General features: G+C 33.5%; 1 protein-coding gene across 1 annotated transcript in view; it reads left to right on the top strand.

Moving 5' to 3' along the window:
• Positions 1-3,998: 3,998 nt before the first annotated feature.
• LOC129218239 (uncharacterized) overlaps positions 3,999-21,875 on the top strand; it is a 62,440-nt gene continuing 44,563 nt past the window's right edge. Inside the window, exons 1-2 of the mRNA XM_054852464.1 lie at positions 3,999-4,026; positions 20,503-21,268. Coding sequence (XP_054708439.1) covers positions 20,548-21,268 — 721 coding nt within the window. The 5' untranslated portion in view covers positions 3,999-4,026; positions 20,503-20,547. The remainder of the gene's footprint in view (positions 4,027-20,502; positions 21,269-21,875) is intronic.

Raw genomic sequence — 21,875 nt, 5'->3', positions numbered from 1 at the left:
CAGTCTAGAGGTTAATGATTTTGAAAATTTAAAAGACCTTATGATTACGGATCAAATGAAAAAAAGAGCCCCATCGGAAGCAAAAGAACACTTCCTAGATGATTGGTCGACGATTAAAAGCTCCTCGAAGTTAGAAGATATGCTTGACAACTATGATGAAGTGAGGAAGTTTAGAAATCCAGACTCGGAAAAAAAGGACAAGAATAATTTGCCTAAAAAGACGGAGCTTAAAAACGAAAGCAATAAACCCCAAAACAGATACCCTTCCGATAGGCTAAACAACGGTTTTGAGAGGCGAAGACCCCTGCGGTGCTTTGGGTGTAGCAGTGAGACTCATTTGTGGCCGACTTGTAGCTCCTTTCATTACTGAGGGAACTGTGAATTCTTTTCCTATTCGTATTCTTCGGGACAGTGGTAGCTCTATTGACTTGGTTTGCCGAAAATATGTAAATCATAGCGATTTTACGGGGGAAAATGTTTGGTTACAAACCCCTTTAGATAAAAATAAAGTTTGTTTACCCCTTGCCAGTGTTTACTTAGAAGGTAAATTTGGGAAAGTGAAAACTAAGGCGGCAGTCATAAGTGACGAATTAGATCAAGGAGATATTTATTAGGAAATAGAACTGCGCTTTTGTTAGGGGACAGCTTCGAAAATTATTGCTCGAACGGAGATGCTTTAGATGCTGTAACAACGCGTGCTCAGGCTCGCGAAAAACAAAGTTTAGAAGGAAAAAATCCTTCTGAGAAGTGTAAGGTTTCTTTGGACAATACTCCAATTTTTCCCGTAACGTCTTTGGAAAATGTAGGAATTCCGGAAGTCGATATAAATGCGCCAGAATTATTGTTAGCCAGGATAAGTCCTGAGGAATTCAAGTCAGCGCCCCACTCTTAAGCCCCTCTTTGAGTTAACGGGGGAAAATACGGGTCTAAAGGAAAAGGACTATTATTGTATTGAAAATGGAGTACTGTTTATGTTTCAGGAAGATCACATGGGTAACACTAGAAAATTAGCGGTTGTCAGGGAAAGTTTGAGAAGTAAAATACTTACTCTTTGTCAGGAGGGTACCTCTGCAGATGAGGGAATGACAAAGTCTGGGGAAAATTTGAGTCAATATTTTTTCTGGCCTGGTTTCCGTAAGCAAATGGAGAAGTTTATCCAAGCTAGACATGAATGTCAGATAGCTGGGAAGTCAACTGATAAGAAGAAAGCCCCTTTGAAACTAGTTTCAATTATTCGAGAGGTATTTTTTGGAATCAATTTTGATGCAAGGCAATGGCGCCGATTTCTTTATTTTTGTTCTTACTTTTTGAGAAGCAAAAAGAAAAAAAGAAAGAAAATTTGACTTAAAGAGTTACACTAGCATTTAAAACCTTAATGACAGTCATAAAATAATGTTCCACTTACTAAAGTTTCATAGTAGTTGCAAAATTTTTAAAATTTTGGTTTTGTGTATGTACAAGTTTTACTTAATGTATTCAGTATGTATTCATTTGTGATTGAATCTGTTCATCATTTGACAAATGATTGATTAATGATTTTTCAGGGGTTTTTTTGAATTTTAAATTGGTTGAAAATTATTTTAGTGACATTACTAAAAATCTGAAAATGTGTTAACTGCATTTTTAAAGCAACTGCACTGGTCACGTTATTATGCTATACATCTTAAATGTTTTAAAATTTTAATTTAAACTAAAATTTTGAAATTTTAAATGAGTTAAGACCAGACAAGCTGTTTATTTTTGTATCACAACCAACTTATAGGAAAGAAATGCTTGATATTTTGATATGAATTTGCATTACGTATTATTGTTTAATTTCTTAATGGATTTGAAAGTTCTAAAGGGGGAGGAGTTGTGGCATAGTACGCTCTCTGTCAACGGATGCCACTGTTTCCCACACTTTTTACTCATTCCCACGCTTTGAAGCTAGCTGCATCGAATTCTTTCAAATCCATAAACTACTATGTTCCGCCCCCAAGCTGACCTTTGGCCATTTTGGCTCAAGTTTAACATTCCGTTCCCAGGATGGCCACCTGCATCCATGGACCAGCTGCATCCTTGGGAAAGGAGAGGGAGAATCTCCATTTGTTTTCCAAGAAAAGGGGAGATGAATTTTGCGGGGCTGGGGCGCGGCTGATTTGGAAACGAGGAGAACGATCAAGAACTTTGGAGAGGTCAGTCATGCTTTCTGGCTCTCCAGATATCTGTCTAACTACGAATCAATAGTGTTTGTCTAAATCTTGTAAATAGCTGTGTAAATAAAAAAATTTTAAGTTTACCCCTGGTAACTTCTTGCTTTACCACTCAGCATGCCACACGTACTACCAAAACGCCACAATGAATTTCGGCCCGCCTCAACTCCAAAAATTTACAACGTGTCCCTTGAGTAAAAAATGTTGGAGACCCCTGCACTTATATACATATATATATATATATATACCTTTTCGGGTCTTTATTCAACTTTTCAATGATCTTAATTAAACTAAGGAACTTTTAAACCATCTTTAACCGTTTTTTAATTTAACCGCTCATGTATTTTCTTTTATCGCAAATACTTTTATTGAGAAACGTTTAATTTGTCAAATACAGATACCAAGTTTCTTGGTATCGTTTTATTTAGGAGGGAGGGAAAATAATGTCGTTATTCTTAAACACAGTATTACCAAGTCTTTATTTTTAGTTGAACTTATTGCTTAACGCGTTAGGTTATTATACAAGACATTAATAAGCAACGGGATATAGGTGTACATTCTGAAGTTTTGAGCTAAACGCATGCCAAGTTGAAAGTCTATGTTGCTTTCATAGAAAGGGTCTTCAAAATCATACTGTATAGCAGTATCTTCAATTGCTACAGTTACCCTCTTTTCCTCAAAACTAACGAGTGGTTCTCCTACCATTTGTGTACTACTTATCTACAAGTTTTTAATTCCTCCTTTATGGTTCATATCCGAAACCAGCTCTTTTTTCTCAAACTTTGTTTTTCATACTTAAAATAGAAGTGTTCGGACAGCAAAGGATCATTGAACTTGGCTTAAATCTGCATGTGACTTACCATCTAAGCTCTCCGAAGACACTGCATGTCATCCAGAAGTCAAGAAAATGAAACTTGAGAAAGAATTTTATAATACCTATAGGGAAATACAGAAATTCTGAATTATAGCTGCCCTGAATGAATAAACTGATTTTGTTGCAAAACTAATGAAGCTTAGGACTTTAAATGGTAGGGTACTGCTTCTGAGGTCCTACTTCGCGACTTTTCCTGAAATTTGGTAGATTGTACTAAATAAAAGTGTTAGGACTTGAGAGGGTCCTACAACATGATGGCTTTAATCGCATGTGACTTATCCTTGAAACTCTGCGTAGACTCAACAAGTCACCCGGAAGCCAAGCAAATGCTAGTTCGGAACGAATTTCATGTGAGCTAGCGAAATACAGAAATTGTGTATCAAAGTTCCCTGAAGCTGAAGTATTGTACTATACTGACTATACTGATTTTACTGCATAACTTTTAAGCATAGAGCTTTAAATGTTAGGCTACTACTTCTGAAATCCTGCTTCGCAATTGTTTTGGAAATTTTGCACTTAGTGCTTAAAATAGAAGAGTTTGGACAGGAGAGGATCCTTCAACTTTTACGATTTGGGAACGAATTTCATATGAGTTTACGAAATACCGAAATTGTGGACCAAAGTTCCCTGAATTACTACACTGAGTATAACTTCTTATACATAGCGCTTTAATGCTAGGGTACTACTTCTGAGATCCTGAATTTTTTCTGAAATTTCGCACTTTGTGCTTAAAATAGAAGCGTTCGGACATTAGAGGATCCTTCAACTTGGCCTTAATCCGCATGTGGCTTATCGTCCGAGCTCGCCGAAGACTCGAAAAGCCATCCGGAAGCCAAGCAAGTGCTTTTTAAGAACGAGTTTTATATGAGCCAGTGACCCAGATTGACTTTTCCTCCTCGGAGCCACGGCATCGGCACTCCGGCTTCAGACTCCACAATCGCCGCACACACACACACATAGGTAAGTGGCTCTCTCACTCTCTCTCCTCTCGCTAACTTCGCGAGCTCCTTCGGTATTTTATGTGCATGCTCGGAAGTAATCAGAAAAGGAATAGATATTGTTACTGTTACTTTTATGCAGCTCCACGGTAACAGACTTATTCATTGCTGCAGGTGACATCCTTCAAAAAATCCAAATATGTTAGATTCTTGTTTCACTAGCGCAGCCAGAAATATCTTCTGGAGGGTTTTTTCTTTTTGATGAAAAATACCTTCTGGAAGGACTATTTTTTATCAAAAATACCCTCGGGAGGAGGTTTTTTGATGAAGTGGATTTTTTGATCAAAAATACCTTTTAAAGGCGGTTTTTTGCTCGAAACAGCTCTTTCATATGCATAAACTACTGTATTAGAATTGGCATTTATGTTAAAACCAATGGCTCTGGTGGGGGGCGTTCACCCCCCCCCCCCCTTCACTGCGCCACTGTCTTGTTTCATTGCATGAACTCTGTGAAGAACTTGGACTTAAAAGTAATGCCATTAAATTCTGATTTTTTCATAAACACTATTTAAATAATATTTTCTTTGAAATGGACGCATGTCAAAAGATACGTCCGTGACTGAGCAAAAATGCTATTTAAATAATATTTTTGGAATTCTTCAAAATTTAATTGCATTATATGGAAGTAGAGTATCTTATCCATACCGTTTATGCAATAAAGCAATCTAACATATTCCGAGTCTCAGTAGGGTTTTCGTGCAATAATTGATTAATTTATTAACATGAAATTTTCCTTGCATGAACGAATGATAGGATAGTTGAATGTACTTGCAGTAGCTTTAAGTGCAAAAGAACGAAAACAGGGTGTCTCCGTTAAGGGGTCTAAGGACCTTTAACCTGCAAAATTTTCGATTTTCTGGAAAAAATATGTTATGCATATATTAATTCTGAACAATTTGATACCTTATTTATTGCCATACGCTAAAAACTTTTAAAGTTATCGTAAAAATGCGTAAACCTTCCCCATAGAGATTTATGTTAACAGCAGCTGTTTAAGCCTCGTTTTCTCAGGTGCCGGTTTCTTCGGTTTTCTCGTTTTGCGCGCATGATATCTCAGAAAGTTTCTTATATATTTCCATAAAACTTTTCATGCTTGTTTATCTAGTTTATTTTTATGATCTGAACCTAAGTTTTAACTAAAAATGAAAGTTAATACTTAAAAAAAAATTTTTTGCCCCAAATTTTGAAAATTTTCGATATTAACTTATAAAATTTCAAAAAATGAATAAATATTTAAAAAAAATAACTAAATTTAGGTTCAGGTCATAAATATAAACCAGATAAACATACATTAAAAGTTTTACGGAAATATATAAGAAACTTTCTGAGATATCATGCGCGCAAAACGAGAAAACCGAAGAAACCGGCACCTGAGAAAAAGACACTTAAAGATCTGCTGTTAACATAAATATCTATGGGGAGAGGTTACGCATTTTTACGATAACTTGAAAAGTTTTTTGTGTATAGTAATAAATAAGGTATCATTGTTCAGCGTTAAAATATGCATAACATATATTTTTCCCAGAAAGTCCAAAATTTTGAAGGTTAAAGGTCCTTAGGCCCCTTAAATGTTTCAGAACTCTTAAGAGGGGTAGGATGCATCCTGACGACTCGAAATCATATAGCAATGTAGGGTCGGCAATGCCTTCCCAACTCGAAAAATTCGAAATATGCCGGGAGTATTCGAGACTGTTCGGAGGTCCATGCGCCGAGGATGTGAGGTGTGCATTGTAGCCAGTGGAAAAAGCTCCAAACACTTACTTTGACCACCTATGTACCTTTTGCTTTTTTACATGTATTGTTAAAAAGATTTTTCACTTACAGTCTCTTTTTTCTTTCTGGTGCTCCTGTGTATATCACCGCTTCAGGAAAGCATTTTCGACCCCACATTACAGTATGATTTCGAGTCGTCAGGATGTACCTTTCTCTCGTAAGGATTCTGAAACATTCAACTGAAAAACCCTGTATATTTGCAATTTTGATGCTGAATTTCAATATTAGCAGAAAGATGCGTAGTCGAATTTTAGCGAAATGATAGTCTATATAGAAAATTTGGAAAAAATCAAGATAAAAATTAGAGGGAAATAAGGGGTTCAAAGTAGACTTAGGGGGGGGGGAATTAAAAAGGCAAAATATGTTATTCTCTTTGCGACGCCTCCTATCTGACATAATTTTAACCTGTTGTGAAACCTGAAGCTCTTACCAGTCAAAATATACTTATCTCTGTAGACCGAGGACACTTCAATTTTCACTTTTTCCAAAGTCATATTTTTGAGCAATCACGATTGCTTATTGCTTTCATTTGACTGTTTTTGACGTTCCTTTGATTTTTCCCACCGCCACCCTCCGCAGCATCACCGTCGACCGGGTCCTCACGATGCTGCACCTCTAGCGAAAACAGTCTCCAGGTTTCGTCAATATCCTACACTTACACGCATACATACACGCACCTACACACATATACATATATACACCTACACACACATACATACAGCTACACACATACACAAACACATACACACACAAACACACACACACACACATGCCTCCACACACACACATACCCTCCACACACAAGCACACACACTTACATATACACAACACACTCGTGATTGCGAAAAACATATAATTCGAATTCAAGATGACAAAATTCAAATTAATTTTTTTTCATTTTTACTCGAAGATACAATTTTTTGACAAAAATCAAAAATAACGTTTCCGTGCAAATTCTATAATAAAATACTTTGTGCTCTCTTTATGTACTGTATTTTTCAAAATAAATCTCTAATTTGTGCACTGTGAAAAATGTAATTTATCCAAAATATTTATTTTGCCTCACAGTTGGTTCCCTATCAAGTTGGAAAAACACGCGTTTCAAAAGCTAAATCTGAAGCAAAATTAAAAACAAATCTTCAAGAAGTACTCTGGAACTTGCTAGTAAAAACAACTTCACAACAAAAACTTTTCCGACAAATAAATTTGCCAACTCACTCTGAATGACATGACTGTACATTAAGCTGGTTCAAAAATACATGTAAAAAAAAAGTTTCTCCTAGATAACGGGACACCCCTCAATATTTTTAGATTTGTGGATAGCAATATACTGGAATAATTTTAGTTTCCTATTTCAACTGAAAGAGTGCTCAACCCCTCCCCCAAACTTCATAAGTATGGGGAGAGGGAGTTAAAAAAATTCATTGAACTATAAAAACAATGCTACATATTATAATATACACTAGTAATATGCATATACATTGCAATAAAATAATTATTTACCAAACAACAACTGGGGAAATTAAATGTTTCTAAATTTGTGGCATTTACTACAGCTATTGATAAATTAAGGGGTCAATTAAGCACCCTCTTAAAATTTGAGTAAGAAGCTGAAACGTTTACAGCATAATACTATTAGTAAGTCTAAAAAAAAGGGGGTGTCCTGGACTCTAGCTAAAAAAAAGTTATTTTGAACCACCCTACTGTACATTCTATAAATAAAGTTCTATGAAATACATTACAACTAAAACTAAAATCAAATACTTTACTGGATATTGAAATTTGACAGTTAAAAAATTTACCATTATAAGAGCTATGTTGTACCTAATAGTCGATCTGTTAAAGTGAAAAAGCGAATCGCAGTCAAATTCCTCTGACCACTTAGACAAGGCGATCGGCTTCCTCACTTTGACAGCTAATTTACGGCTTGCGGATTAAGGCAAATGTTCTCTAGTGTTTGAATCAACTTGATTCTTCCAACTAGCAATATGCTAGCTATGCTAGTAAACGATAAGTTGTTAAAAAGAAAAGAATCATGCCAGTCTAAAACTCTCATCACTTGGGTTATTATCATTAAATGACTGAATGTGATGTAATTGTACTTTTCGTCCATTTTTTGATCTATTTCCTAGGATTTATTTGGTTTTTTGAAGAAATTTAGACAACAGCGACTGGAATTCTTCAATTCCGCATTTGCTAATATTAAAAATGTTTATTGCTAACATTTACTATTAGGTCGTTGAACTTAGTTATAATCGTTCAAATTTCGAGCTTATCCTACGGTAGACAACACTCGGGGATTTCCTTAGTTTTTTAAGCCGCTTTCCCATCTACGACTTCAGATATTCGTTGCTTTTTTACCATTTGCAGAGTCAAGGTCATGAGCTATTGAAACATTTTTTTTTTTTTTTTTTTTTGATGAAAGTTTAAGATAAAAATCTTTGTATTAATATTCAACCCGAAGCTAATCAAGTATCAGAAAATAATTAAAGTAAAAATCTCGCTTTTTTTTTCATTCTTTTGCTACTCTTACTTAATTATTTTATTTTCAGGTACATAATAAATGATTTTCGGTATAATAGGGAGGGGGATGTCGATAAATACTCATCATCGCCTGATCGACCAACAAATGCTTAAAATTTAATGATTTTGTTTTCTTTTTAGTCTTTTTTGACTTCAGCAATTAATTCAATGTTAAATTCAGATTTTTAAATTTTCTGTTCCATATCTTCACCAAATTTGCAAACAATTAGCACGTAATAAAATTAAAAACGAAAATTTTTCTCTCTAAAATACAAAAATTATTTTTTGATTGAGCTCAACTTCAGTTTTTGTTTTTGTTAAAGCTTGATGCAGCAAATAAGGTAAGTATGCCATTTAAGGGAAACCTCTACGGTTTAGGGCTTAATATCACGCTCATTTATTATACAATTTTCGTACACTCATCAAATAAATCCAAAAATAAGAAAAAAACCAATCCATGATAAAATTTAAGTTTAAATTATGTTTGTCATCAGTAGTTATTTTGGCCTTACTAGAAGCACGGGTCCCCTATAAGGCCAACCCTAAAAAAACACAGAAACTATCAAGCTAAAAAGAAAATTAAAAAATTCTCTACTGTAATTATAAAACAAACCATATTTCAAAAATTTAAAAACATTTTCAAAATTTCATATTTATTTCAATGAAAAAGAGAAAGATCAAGCTCAACATAAACACTCATAAGTCGCAATTTTCTGTTTTTTGTTTACTTTTTCGCACTGTTAGTGCACACATTTGCAGCATGTGTAGCACCGAGCACCGGATCATATCCTCCAACCGATCCTTCGGTATCTTAATACGAACACTAGAGTCCTTATAATGACAATGACGGTTTTATTGGGCTAAAATCTACTGTTCTAGTGTTATAAAATCACAGAAAAAACTTGCGGTACACATCGATATTTTTCTTTTTGAATTCGCCAACAACATTAATTAGGCTTTCTTTAAAGCTCTCTCTCTTTATATTTTTTATGCATAATCAAATTTTCTTGTTTGTGCACAAGTAATTTAAAAGTTTTTTTTTTTTTTTTTACAAATGGAGTATAACAAACAGAGTGGACAACTAGGCCTTAAAAATATCGTTCTAGTCACAAAAAGAATTACAATAACAGAGTTAGCATAAAATGAAGTGATTGTTGTTATGTGCAATTTCATGCGGTTGATTGTTAACATTTAATAACATTGTTGACATTTAATAACTCAAACTGACTATCAGAAAACAAGAATACCACACTTTGTTTCTTGACTGCAAAATTTTGAGTGGCTGAGTATGCGCAAAAGTTATTCTACTCAATCTTTGTAAATTCAATTTGTGATTCAATGTAATTGCTCATTCTATCATCGAAATGTCTTTAACATGAGTGGACAATATGTACACAGTAAAAAGTGTTGGGACATTAAAAGAAATATTTTTAGAGGGGGGTGGGGGTTTCTCCAATGGTGTTGTAAATTAAGTTTATGTGAGAGAGATAATTTAACTGATATTAAATATAATTGCATTTCAGCGCTATCTTAGATCCCACTTAATGGCGTACCTAGCATGGGTGACATCTGGGGCGGTAATTTGTGGTGACACCCCAGGGAAAACTTTCAAATTTGCAGTCTTAAAAATGCATTTTAGCTTTATATTTTTCAAAAACTTGCAATTTCACTTTGTATATCACCCCCCCCCCAGACGGGGGACACCCTTGTTAGACCGCCCTCCCCCGAAGGACGCCACTGATCACACTTTAACTCCTAATGTTTTAAAACTGGGACATCTACTATTCTCCTTCTTATTCAATATATATATATATATATATATATATATTTTAACCTTCATAAATAACTTATATACAAAACACTGTTACTTGATCATATCCAAATAGAGAATCAACAATGAAGTTGTAATTATTATAATTAATAAAATGTTCAAACCTATTAGGCATGACAAACTATTTTTGCAAAAATGTCCCTAATCAATAATTTATTCAGGTATTGATCTTTATAATGATTATATTGAAATTTAATTGCATACTCATATCAAAGCAGTAGTAAAGTCATTAGCCTTTTTTTTTCATGACCAAATTGAACATTAATATTTTCCCCAAATTTTGCTCACAAATTATTAGTCCAAATCAGTTAAAGATCAAAATTAAAAAGCGTGAATTCTGTAACGTTACGTCTGCCATTAAACGAAAAAGGCAGCTGAGTTGAGAAACAATTCTACCTTGCAAATTACAAAGATGTTTGGTTCACTTTTTATTTGAGGAAATTCGTATTTTATATTTGTGTCTCAGCAGGTGCATTCATTTCTAAAGGTCTAAAAGTGAACGATAATGACTGCATTAGGCGCATAAATGACAGCAAAACTGTGCTCTTGGAACTTCTTATCTAAATATATGATAGGGCAATTACTACAATCCGTTCTTTTGCTCCGTGCCAAACAAAATTTTTATGTGCAAGTAATAAAATGTATTACGCTTGTTAGCTGTCTGCTCAGTGAAAAGTAGTTCTTTTTATCGCATTCTTGTCAAAGTGAATAGGGAAATTTATTAAAATGTTAACTTTTGAAAATATGTGTCAAAATTAATCAATAATTGCTGACTTTTATGACAAAAATTTCACTTAAATATGAGAAAATCAGGGGCTGTGCCTACAATTATAGCAAAATTTTAAGTAAGATATTTTTAAATTACATAAGTAGCTTTATATAATTAAAATAAAAAAAAAACATAAAATATGTAATGATTACTAACTCTACATTATTGCCATAACGTAGGAAGAAAATTTTAAAATAGAGTGCTCTTAAAAACCTAGAATTCAATTCAATAACATGGTATTTCTTCTCGCAAAAGATATGCAATAGAGTGTAACTGCTGAGAATGCTTTAACGCCTAAGAGGGCAATGTCCTTTCCATGAAAGAAAAGCATTATCATCTCACTTGTCATAGAATTTCTTAAAACTGATTTTACGAAGCCGAGTATCCCCTGCACACACAATACTTATATATATACACAAGGCGTCCGAAAAGTACTTGACACATTTAAAAAATTCATAGAAAACCAACAAATTGTCGTATGAATTTGCAGTTTGCACCGTAATACTTCACAGGTTCAAGAGTTTTTATGACATCGAAAAAAAAAGAGGGGGGGGGGGAGAAGAAGAAAAAAGGCATTTCGCAGCCAAGGTATCAGTATATGCTATGCTTGTAATTCTTTGTTTAGTAATTTTCATTCCTTTTTGTGTTTTCCTATATCAACAAAAACGATTTAAAAGTAACTTTTAAATTGTTAACTGACACCTTGGCTGCGAAATGCCTTTTTTCTTCTATTTTTCCCCTTTTCTTTCTTTTTTTTCGATGTCATAAAAACTCTTGAACCTGTGAAGTATGACAAGCATAATTTGTGTTATATTTTTCAATTTTGAATGACGCAATTTCTGTTTTTGTTCTCTCGGTAACGACTTGTCTGTCATACTCGATTATTTACAACAAGATTTGTTTTATTGTTGTTGGTGCCAGATTTAAAAGTTTTTTTTTTTTTAATTACAGCACTACGCCTTTCGGTGTTATCATTGGTCCCCTTAAGAGCATTCACACGTTTTCTTAGCCATGTATTAACTACTAAAAATAGAGATTTTTTCCGTTAAAAATTGGTCAATGCTTGCCTTAATAAATTACAATAAAGAATGTTTACTTAACTTGATGTTGCAAGCATGAAGTTGCTGCTTCTTTCCTTTTTTATTTTAAGAAAGCGAAGTGTTTATAGTAAGGGAATGTGTGGCAAAGTGAAAAGGTGAAATATTAACTCTGCGTTTAGCGCTTCCTATCTGGTAATATTTTAACAATGTAGTTTCACATGTAGTCTATTCCAGCCAGAAAAAAAATTACAGCATAAGATAATATAGGCAATTTTCAAAAATTGATACTCTTATTCTAATATTTGTTGTAAGCCAAAAATTATTTTTGATATTATAAATTTTAAATTTCTTGTTATAAACATTTTAAATATTAATTGCGATCTTCTAATATGCGATGCAATATTTACAGTTAATATTAAGCTTATTTGCATTTTAAATATTTTGCTCAAGTAACCGGATACATGCAGGACAAAGTGGATGGGGCAAAGTGAAATAGCTTATTTTGTTAACTCACTCAACCATTTACTAAAACACTTACGCATTCATTTGTTAATTCATTTTCGTTCCTTCTTTAAGTAATTTACTTAATTACTCATTCATTCACTTATTTTCTTATTTATTCACTCTTTTAGTCACTCATTAATTTTTCTTCATGTATTACATAATTTAATTATTCATTTATTGTTCTATTTTCTTTTCATTTATTCATTCAAAATTTTATTTGCAAATTCATTTGACCAAAAATAAGTCTGGTGGGGGAAAGCAGTCATTGAGGTAAAGTGGCCATACGTCAAATAAGTGGCTATAGCTTGGAAATAAATGTTCGGATGAATGTGAAAATTTTAATTTTAGAGTAGGGCGGTTAGAAATTACATTTTGAATACAAAATTTTGTAACTGGCAAAATTTAAAAAAATATTTTGTGGAACATGAAAAATTTTAAAATCTAAATACATCTTTTAATTTCCTTGGGAAATTTTTTTTGTTAGAATTATGAACAGATTGACTACTTCTCATGTGTCTCAAGAATACTACTCATTAGCAGTTAGCTGAATCTATTTTGGATAATTTTTTTGCAGCAATTTAAGTAAGATTGGGTAAAGTGGTCATAATATTAGGCTTAACGAACATTGTTCTTCTAAAGACACTTAATCTTTAAGTATAAGGCAGATACAAATCAAATATTCATTTCACTTAATATGTTTTATTTTTCTTTTTTTACAGTAAACGGAGTTAAATATACGAGTATATGCGTATGCATACGCATATACTCGTATCCTTTGAAGATCCAATGATTAACCAGAATCCTGGTGAAACGTTTAACCTTGATTTTTAACAGTGTAACAGAAAAATTTCACTGTCAGCCATTGCGGCAAACCTGCTATGTTATATCTGTACTTTAGAGCCAGTAGGACGTTAAGTCGCATTATGGTAATTTTTACAAAAGAGAGGAAAAACTTTTCCCTGGCGCATGCAAAGGATGGGACGCACGCTCCTTTAACTCTGGTAAAAATTGAAAAGTTTTTTTTTTTTTAATTACGTTTACATGGCTCGATGCGGAATAGAGTTTTACATACCGTGCACTTTTGGACTTATGTCAGTCTGACTCTGACGTACAGATATGACCAAATAGTCTTCGGGAACTATTTAAAAAAAAAAAAAAAAAAAAACCTTGTGGCGTTATAACAAGTCATGAAGTTCAGTCTCCGAGACCGGAGAGATACATGTGTCTATCTCTTTCAGTAAGCGTTATGATGTATCTTTTTAAATTGCTTTACTGGTTTATATCATGATGTAGGGTAGACCAACCAATGAATATACACTTAAACCCAATTTCATTTTCAAAATTCAGAATATCGTTAACGCGTCAGTAAAAACATTTTATTTAAGAAATGTAATTATTTTTAACTAATTGGGATAAATTTAACGGTTCTGTGTAAGTTTCTTAGGCGGAAGAGGGGGGAGGGGAGTTAGATGAAAATAAAATACACCAACCCAATGAGTGACACCCCCCCCCTTCCCCGTCAAGCAATGGATAAACAACATTTTCTGGTCGTTTTCTTTATGGAAATGGATTGATAGAAGTTGTTACCATTGTTAATACATCTAAGAAAAACTTGAAACTTTATTTTTTCAAGCAAAATCTCGATCTGTTCATTCATTGATAAGCGTTTATTCGCTGGCTAGTTTATCGTATATAGTTGAAAATTCTGAATGATGAGAATCTATTAGTTCTTTTTGTGGACTTAAATTTTATTCAAAAGCCGATAATATGTTGCAAAATATTAAAACCGATCATTTCAGTAAGAAATTAGTAGTGCTAGCTGAAAACTCTTTGACAGCAGTTTATAATTTACTTTTGCGTTCTTCCTTCATTGGCAAGAACCTTCTATATTCAATCTGTGACTTTGAAATGATTGGAGTAAGTTATAGGGGAGGCTGGCCCAAAGCGGATAGGTTAACGAAGAACGATCGAAAAATTTTAATTTTATTTTCTACTAGGGATCATGAACATCAAAATAAAAAGTGAGTCTTGCATTAATTTAAACCTAATATTTATTTATTATCACATATTACAAACTCTTGTAAAAACCCGCTTTGCCCTGCCAGGGGGCCTAAATCGGGTTACCCGTTCTGGTAAAGCAGATAAGTTTAACTAATTGTGATTTTTTACCTTTGTCAGTCAAATATGAAGTGATAAATGATTAAATCAACCTACTAGCTGACTGCCATAGTAATTTTCTTAAAAAATGGTTAGATTTGCAATTTAAATTAGCTAAATATAAGTCAGCACATTTTTTTTTTTAGAAAACAAAGAAATAATTCATTAAATCAATAGACTAGCCTATTGCCATCATAAAAAAAATCTTTTATAACGTTGCACTTATCTTTTTTAGATAGAAAATCTAAGTCAGTACGTTTGCCAAAAAAAAAAAAAAAAAAGAAAAAAACGGGTATACCCGCTTTGCTCGAAAGCAAATTTTTTATTTCAATAATTATAAACATAAACTTAAACTTATATATATATATATATATATATATATATATATATATATATATATATATATATAACATGAAACAGAATGGCCCTCGCAGTTTATAGGTGGATAGTGTCAGAATAACATAATATTATTGACAATATATGTATTTAAAAAAAAAAAAAGATGATCTTCGACTAATCACAAATTTACATACCGTCAGTTTTTTTGGACTGTATCATTTATCTCATCAAAAACAACCCTGTTGTAAACATTTCCCCGCCAAGAAAACCTTTAACTTTCCCGCACAAAAAAGAAAACCTGCATCCTAAACCCAAAAACCCTCAGCCATAAAAAGTTATGATATCTAGTTTACCCGCTAAGTATCTGCTAAACTATCATCCTCCCTCTTCTCCTTTTTCATCACAGCTACTTCCGTTAGAACCTCCTCCGACCTTCAACTCCTCAGAAATATGGATAGATCTTTTAAATTGTTTATCTTGTTTGGCGGGAAGCTTTTCAAAGTGAAGTGGTTGCTTGGTGAGCAAAAAGCTTCCCGCCAAACAAGATAAACAATTTAAAAGATCTATCCATATTTCTGAGGAGTTAAAGGTGGGAGGAGGTTCTAATGAAAGTAGCTGTGATGAAAAAGGAGAAGAGGGAGGATGATAGTTTGGCAGATACTTGGCGGGCAAACTAGATATCATAACTTTTTATGGCTGAGGGTTTTTGGATTTAGGATGCAGGTTTTCTTTTTTGTGCGGAAAAGTTAAAGGTTTTCTTGGCGGGGAAATTTTTACAACAGGGTTGTTTTTGATGAGATATCACATCTTTTTGCATTGATATTATTACTTTGTTTATATTTTTAGAATTGAGAACTTCATCTCAGAAAATTTTCAATTGAAAACAACGCTGTTTTGTGTTTTTAAGGAACAATAATGGCTAACCTAATTTTACGTCAAGTTATTTTCTGACTATTAAGATTCTATGTTCATTTTGCGAGAATTGGGCGGTTTAAATTTTATTGCAATTCTTGTATCCTCTCTGTTGCAAAGAAAACTTCTTGGATAATAAAATACTATATTTTAAATTATATTGTTTTCGAGTATTTTACAACTTCGCAATAAATTCTATTACAGTTTCTTTATTTGACAGATTATTCAACATTTTCATGAAGATTTCTTTAAATGTTTTACAGCTTGAGGGCTATTTTAATCTAGCTTTTCACTTTTTATTTATTCGTCATTTTTTCTTAAATCGTGGATTATTTTACGTTTTATGGGATAATTTTAATTGTTTGGTGATTTATCTTTTTCTTGATAGAAGTCTTTGTCTTGTTTTATACCTAGCTTTGTTTAAAAGTTCATTTAAAAAACGAAATAACGCATGTTATCACCAACCAAAAAAAAAAAAAAAAAAAAAAAAAAAATATAAGCCATTAAATATTTTAAATTTAAATGTGTCATAAGATCTATACAACTTGACTCGATGTCAATTCGCGGATATCCCAAATTTGCCGTAGCGAATGCGCATGTTGCGCGCGGACAAAGCTCATTAAAAGTCTTGCTTAAATTAATTGCAAAATTTTTTCAGCTAACAAATTACTGCAAAGCACGGATATCCATACACGTATTTCATATATTTTCAATTCATTATGTGTTGTTTGTGAAAAATCCATTAATTTAGAAAATAAGCAAACCAATAAAAAAAGTGCTATTTTTCGCTTTCAATTAAAAAGTTATAAGTGCCGTATTCATATGCGTATAGTTTCATATAATTTGTCCCCATAAAATATTGTAATGGTTTAACCCCAGTTTCGCGCCGACATTTAAAATTTCTTCCCTCCATAAATATATCAAAACTGAAAAACAGGGGGAAGGAAATTTCGTATCGGCAAAACTTTGGGGGGGGGGGGGGAGGACAGCATTCTAATCTCATTCATTAATTTGTTTCTCTGCTTAAGTATAAACAAACAACATAGAATCTGAAAACAGAAAGCCCAATGAGCTAGTCTGCGCGCATGCGCAGTCGCTGTGGCAAATTTGTGATATCCGCGATTTAACGTCTAATTGCAACTGTTGGATATGTTTTAGTCTTAATTGAATTTCATTTCCTAGGACAACTTTGGGATAACTGTTAGATCTGTTCTAACCTTGCAATTGCAGTCCGAGATAAACAAACCCTATGAGCTGAGATAAGGTACATAAGAATTTAGGGAAAATTAGTGATTTTCAAACTTAAATTACTCCGGCCCATGATGTCCCTGGGGGTTGAATTTTGTATATGTACTCAATGGCCCCCCAAGAATATGTATACAAAAAATCATTATCGTAGCCCCCCGGGGGGCTGTGATAGAACCCCGGGAAGGTACAATTTGGGGGGTAAAAACGAGGGGGGAAGGGGAGGGGGGTAAAATGGCACAAAAGGCACATCAGTAGGGCACAAGGAAAGTGTGTGCGAAATTTCAGCTTGATTCCTTTTTTCGTCTAAGCTGTAGCCCTGTCAAAGAAAGCGAAAACTTTTTGGAACAGCGATTTTATAACTTTAATACCTCCTCCCCCTGATGGTCTAAGGGATTGTATTTTGGTTTACGGCGTCAGGGGCCACTAGAAACTGAGTGTACTAAAAATCAACTCCGGGGGTCTTCATGGGGCTGAGATACAGAGGGGAGAAAAACCCAAAAAACCCCAATTCGTTCTGTCGCGTAATCTTGTTCTTGGTCGCTTTATTTTCTTTCGTCTTTGGCGGTGGATTTGCTTCTGTTGGCTGCTGACGTTTGGTTTCCTTGGCGGGGCGGGACGCCATGCCGCTTCATCGCTGCTTCGCTGGGACTGATTGAAACTCTGGGGTTTTCGGGTAAACCCGACATACGCAAGCATCACCGCTTGCCCAATGCACACCATGCGGGGGCATACGAATGCCTACCCACTTTGGGCAACCTACTCGCTTTGGGTCACCCTCGTGATGCATGGCACAATAAACTCCAGAAAAATGGCATATAGTAAGACTAAATGACTACTTCTTCCAGTTCTAAAGACGCTAAACGTTTCAAAGCTGACTGAGAAGTATAAATCTTCTTCAAGGTTTCGTTAGATTCATACTCTTTTCGGGATCTTATTACTGCATTTGTTGCAGGAACCCAGATTCTATTAATATTTTTATTGCTCCATAGTTTTCTATCTGCATTTACTGGTATTTCTTATTTTTGATCATAAATGTGTTTACAGAAAGAATGAAAAACAAGATCGCAAATTTGAAGTCCTTGTCAATGCTTTGGAGTCCTCTAAAATGTCGTTAAATTATTGTGTTTTCCCTCTAATATGCAACTGAAACGTTTGCGGTTTCAAAGCTATTTAGTAAAAATAAACATGTATATGCGAGTTCTTTTTCTGGAAGAAACAAAAGCAAAGGGTTGAAGGTAACACGTGAATGCTGATATTGATGCATAGTTTGTTGTTTGAAATAATAGCTACTACCTACTACATAAGGTGTTGTTATTTCTTTATTAGGATTTTGGCTTGTACTGTATTCGACAAAGCAGAATGAAAGTTAATCAGTAATTTGGTTATTAGCTGAAAAAGAAAGACAACAAAATGGAACATTTCAGTCTTTCATTCTTTCTCAATGACTTGAGTGGTATGGATAGCATCAAGGTCAATGACTGAAATTCAAAACTTCTGCATTGTAATGAGCATAAAGTCACTGATCGATTATAAACAATGTTCCGAGGCTTTCAATTTCTAATTTTGTTTCAGTTATAGTCTTTACTTTTCTTGTGTCCTGACCGGAAGAAAAAGGATGCCGATTTGTTAGTTTGCTTTTCCTTAAAGGTAACGGAGAAAAGAAAAAAACTGATTCAAAATTTGATACATAGTGTTCTAGACTTGATTAATAATTTTTTACATTTGAGAGAGGCTCTTAATGTCATTTGAAGATGATTTCCTACTTTTGAAGACATCAGGCAAAACGGAATTGATTCATTGAAATTGGAAAATCAAATTATCTGACTATGAAGGCGGAGAAAAAAAAATCTCATACAAATTCAAACTTTTTTTGATACCTTCAAAAGTTTAAAAACGTTTTTCAAAAGAAATCGGTCGAATTTCGCTCTGTGTCTTTATCAGTGCGAGATGTCTTTTCTACGTTTTGTTGCTAATCGTAAAAATGAGAAAATGTCACACAGCATTTTTAAAAATTAAAACATTTTATTACTGTTTTAGAGCGGCCGACACACGATAGACGGATGCAATGGTGCCGGCAGGAATACGGATGGGGAACACTGGTCTAAATCATTTAAGCAGGTTTTATACCAAACGTTCTGCAATGTAGCAAATCATATTATTAGTTTCATAAAAACAAAAACGTTTACCCTCATGTTCTCTTATTCGGGTCATTCCATGTCAAGTGATCCAAAATTTGGGTAAAATTTTCCCTCTCCCTGTTGTATTTCTTTGAAATATGGCTCATCGATTGTACCCTTCGAGGTAATCAAGTGTCCAAATTTTTAGATTTTTATCTCTATTATTTTTTTTATTTATGACACTTTAATATTTCGAAAAAACCCCTTTTTTCATGGATGCTTGAACATAAAATGGACTACAACTCAGCACCAAATATAGATAGAAAGATTTGGTAAAAAGCATTTTAAAGTACATTAGTTGCTGTTTAATGAGATATGCTACATGATTAATTTCAGAAAAATTTGAGTGTTACGCTCAAAATATTGATTAACATAATCAACAACTGTAGAATGAATGAAGTTTTTGTGTACATCATAACTTAGAAATGTATTTTATTCCATGAAATAGCTTTTTCAGATACTATTCTTCTGAAAGAGCAGAAATTTTAAGTTTTTAGTAAACCACAAAACTTGAATTCTTTTTTTTTGTAACGTGAGTCACGGTACTAAATTTTGGTTTAAATACCATCCGTTTGTATTGAAATTTAAAATAATGATATCCCTAACTTCTAACTGTATTACAGGTGATCATAAATATTTTTATTTAAGTCAGGTATGGTATCTCTTTAATATATTAACGTGAGTCACGTGGAATTGCCCACCTTTAATTAGCCACTTGGGGGCATTAAGTCAGTAACAATTAAAGTTTCGAAGAATTCTGTAATAAGGTGTATGAAATATACCCTCCTACAGGTGTATGAAATATTTTTGCAATTTTTGCTCTCTTTCTCTCTGGTAGTGCTATTTTTATTCTTTACTCCATTAATAATGAGTATCAGAGTATTAAGTTGTTGCAAAGAAGTTAATCTTTTTTGATTGGTACCCTTCTCTTGTTTGTAGTACGGGCAATGTAAGAATAACCAAGATCGAACTTTATTTTTGCATTGTACTAATTTAAATACTGATTTCATTCATTCAAACAGCAAACAACATTTGAGCTTAATCACTTAAACATTAACTTAAACGCTTATCACTCAAACACTGATTGTATTAGAAATACCCTAAAACTTGAACAAAAAGTTTTACGAAGAAAAAGTCACACTTGTTTATTTCTTTGATTTTTCAGGTCTACTCTGACAACGGTTATGTGAAGCTACTAAATAAAGGGAAAATGAAGTGGACAGCAGCACTGGCCGATGCCATCGCAGTTCTTCGTTTGACCCTCTTATTCTTCGGAATGATCTTCCTGCTGATATGTCTTTCAAAGAAAAACTCTTCATTAACATTCCGGAAACGGTTCCTCATATTTGCTGGATTGGTCTACCTTCTGGGATTGCTGCCTCAGTCATTACTTCTACTACTAGTGAATTCAGATTTAGTCAGTCTGATGTTAGATAATGGATACCTTTGCTCAATTCAAAAAGGTGCCTGTATAATCGCCGTTGCACTTCATAGCCTCATATTCTTAAGTTGGATGTTAAAGCATGTGCAGGAGAAGGAATACGATGCGGAAGGAAAATTCAGAATTTTAGTAATCATCCTCAAGCATAAACTCTTTCCATACGTGGCAGCTGCCTATATACTTGTGATAATCATTTTCCGGGGATTATTTTTGTACAACGATGAAGCTACACGCTCATATAAAGATGTAGCTGCGATATCTGGGAGCAGTTCCTATATTTCTTTGCCTGTCGGTCAGCCGACGCAAATAATTCGCCTACAGCTAATGCTATGCGAGAGCACATTTTCAGAAAATGTCATGAAAAATTATTTGATATCTTGTTACGTGTTGCTTATCCTGCCATTTATTCTATTGTGCCTTGTAAAAACTTTGCCAAGAAGTGAGATGCTAACTAAAGAAGTTGCGACTGTGTGTGAAGCCTCACCACCGGGTAAGTGTTTCAATTTGTTTTGTGGTATTAAATTTACTTTATTCGTATACTTGATGCAATTCATTTAAAAGCTACGTGTTCATCTTAAAATAAAAAAACTAATTTGTGCAAGAAAGTAAGTTTCAGATTGTATTGTTTGTTTTGTGTTTTTTTTTTTTTTTGTAATTTTAAAGTTTAAAAATTTTTACTCCATGTTTGCCACGAATGCTTAAATGCAACAGCGAACTCCTATAACAGTATATGATGCAGATACAGTAAAAATGGCAACTGAATAACATCACATATAGTCTTGTAATATAGCAGTTAATTAAATATCAATCTAAATTTGTTCTATATATTTGAGGCATAAATAAAACGCAGCTTTGTATGATATATATATATATATATATATATATATATATATATATATATATATATATATATATTTATTTATTTATTTATTTATTATGTGTGTGTCCACCAATTATCCGTGTGTCGAGTTACCGAAGTTTCACTGTATATGTATGTATATATGGTTCCACCAATTTTGATACTCCAAATATTGTTTACAGTGGCTCCCAAAAGTGTTCGTACACTTTGAAATTTTTTAGTAAAACCAAAATAACTC

The sequence above is a fragment of the Uloborus diversus genome, chromosome 3 (assembly GCF_026930045.1).
Source record: "Uloborus diversus isolate 005 chromosome 3, Udiv.v.3.1, whole genome shotgun sequence".
NCBI lineage: Eukaryota > Metazoa > Arthropoda > Arachnida > Araneae > Uloboridae > Uloborus > Uloborus diversus.
This window is presented reverse-complemented; position numbering and strand designations above follow the sequence as displayed.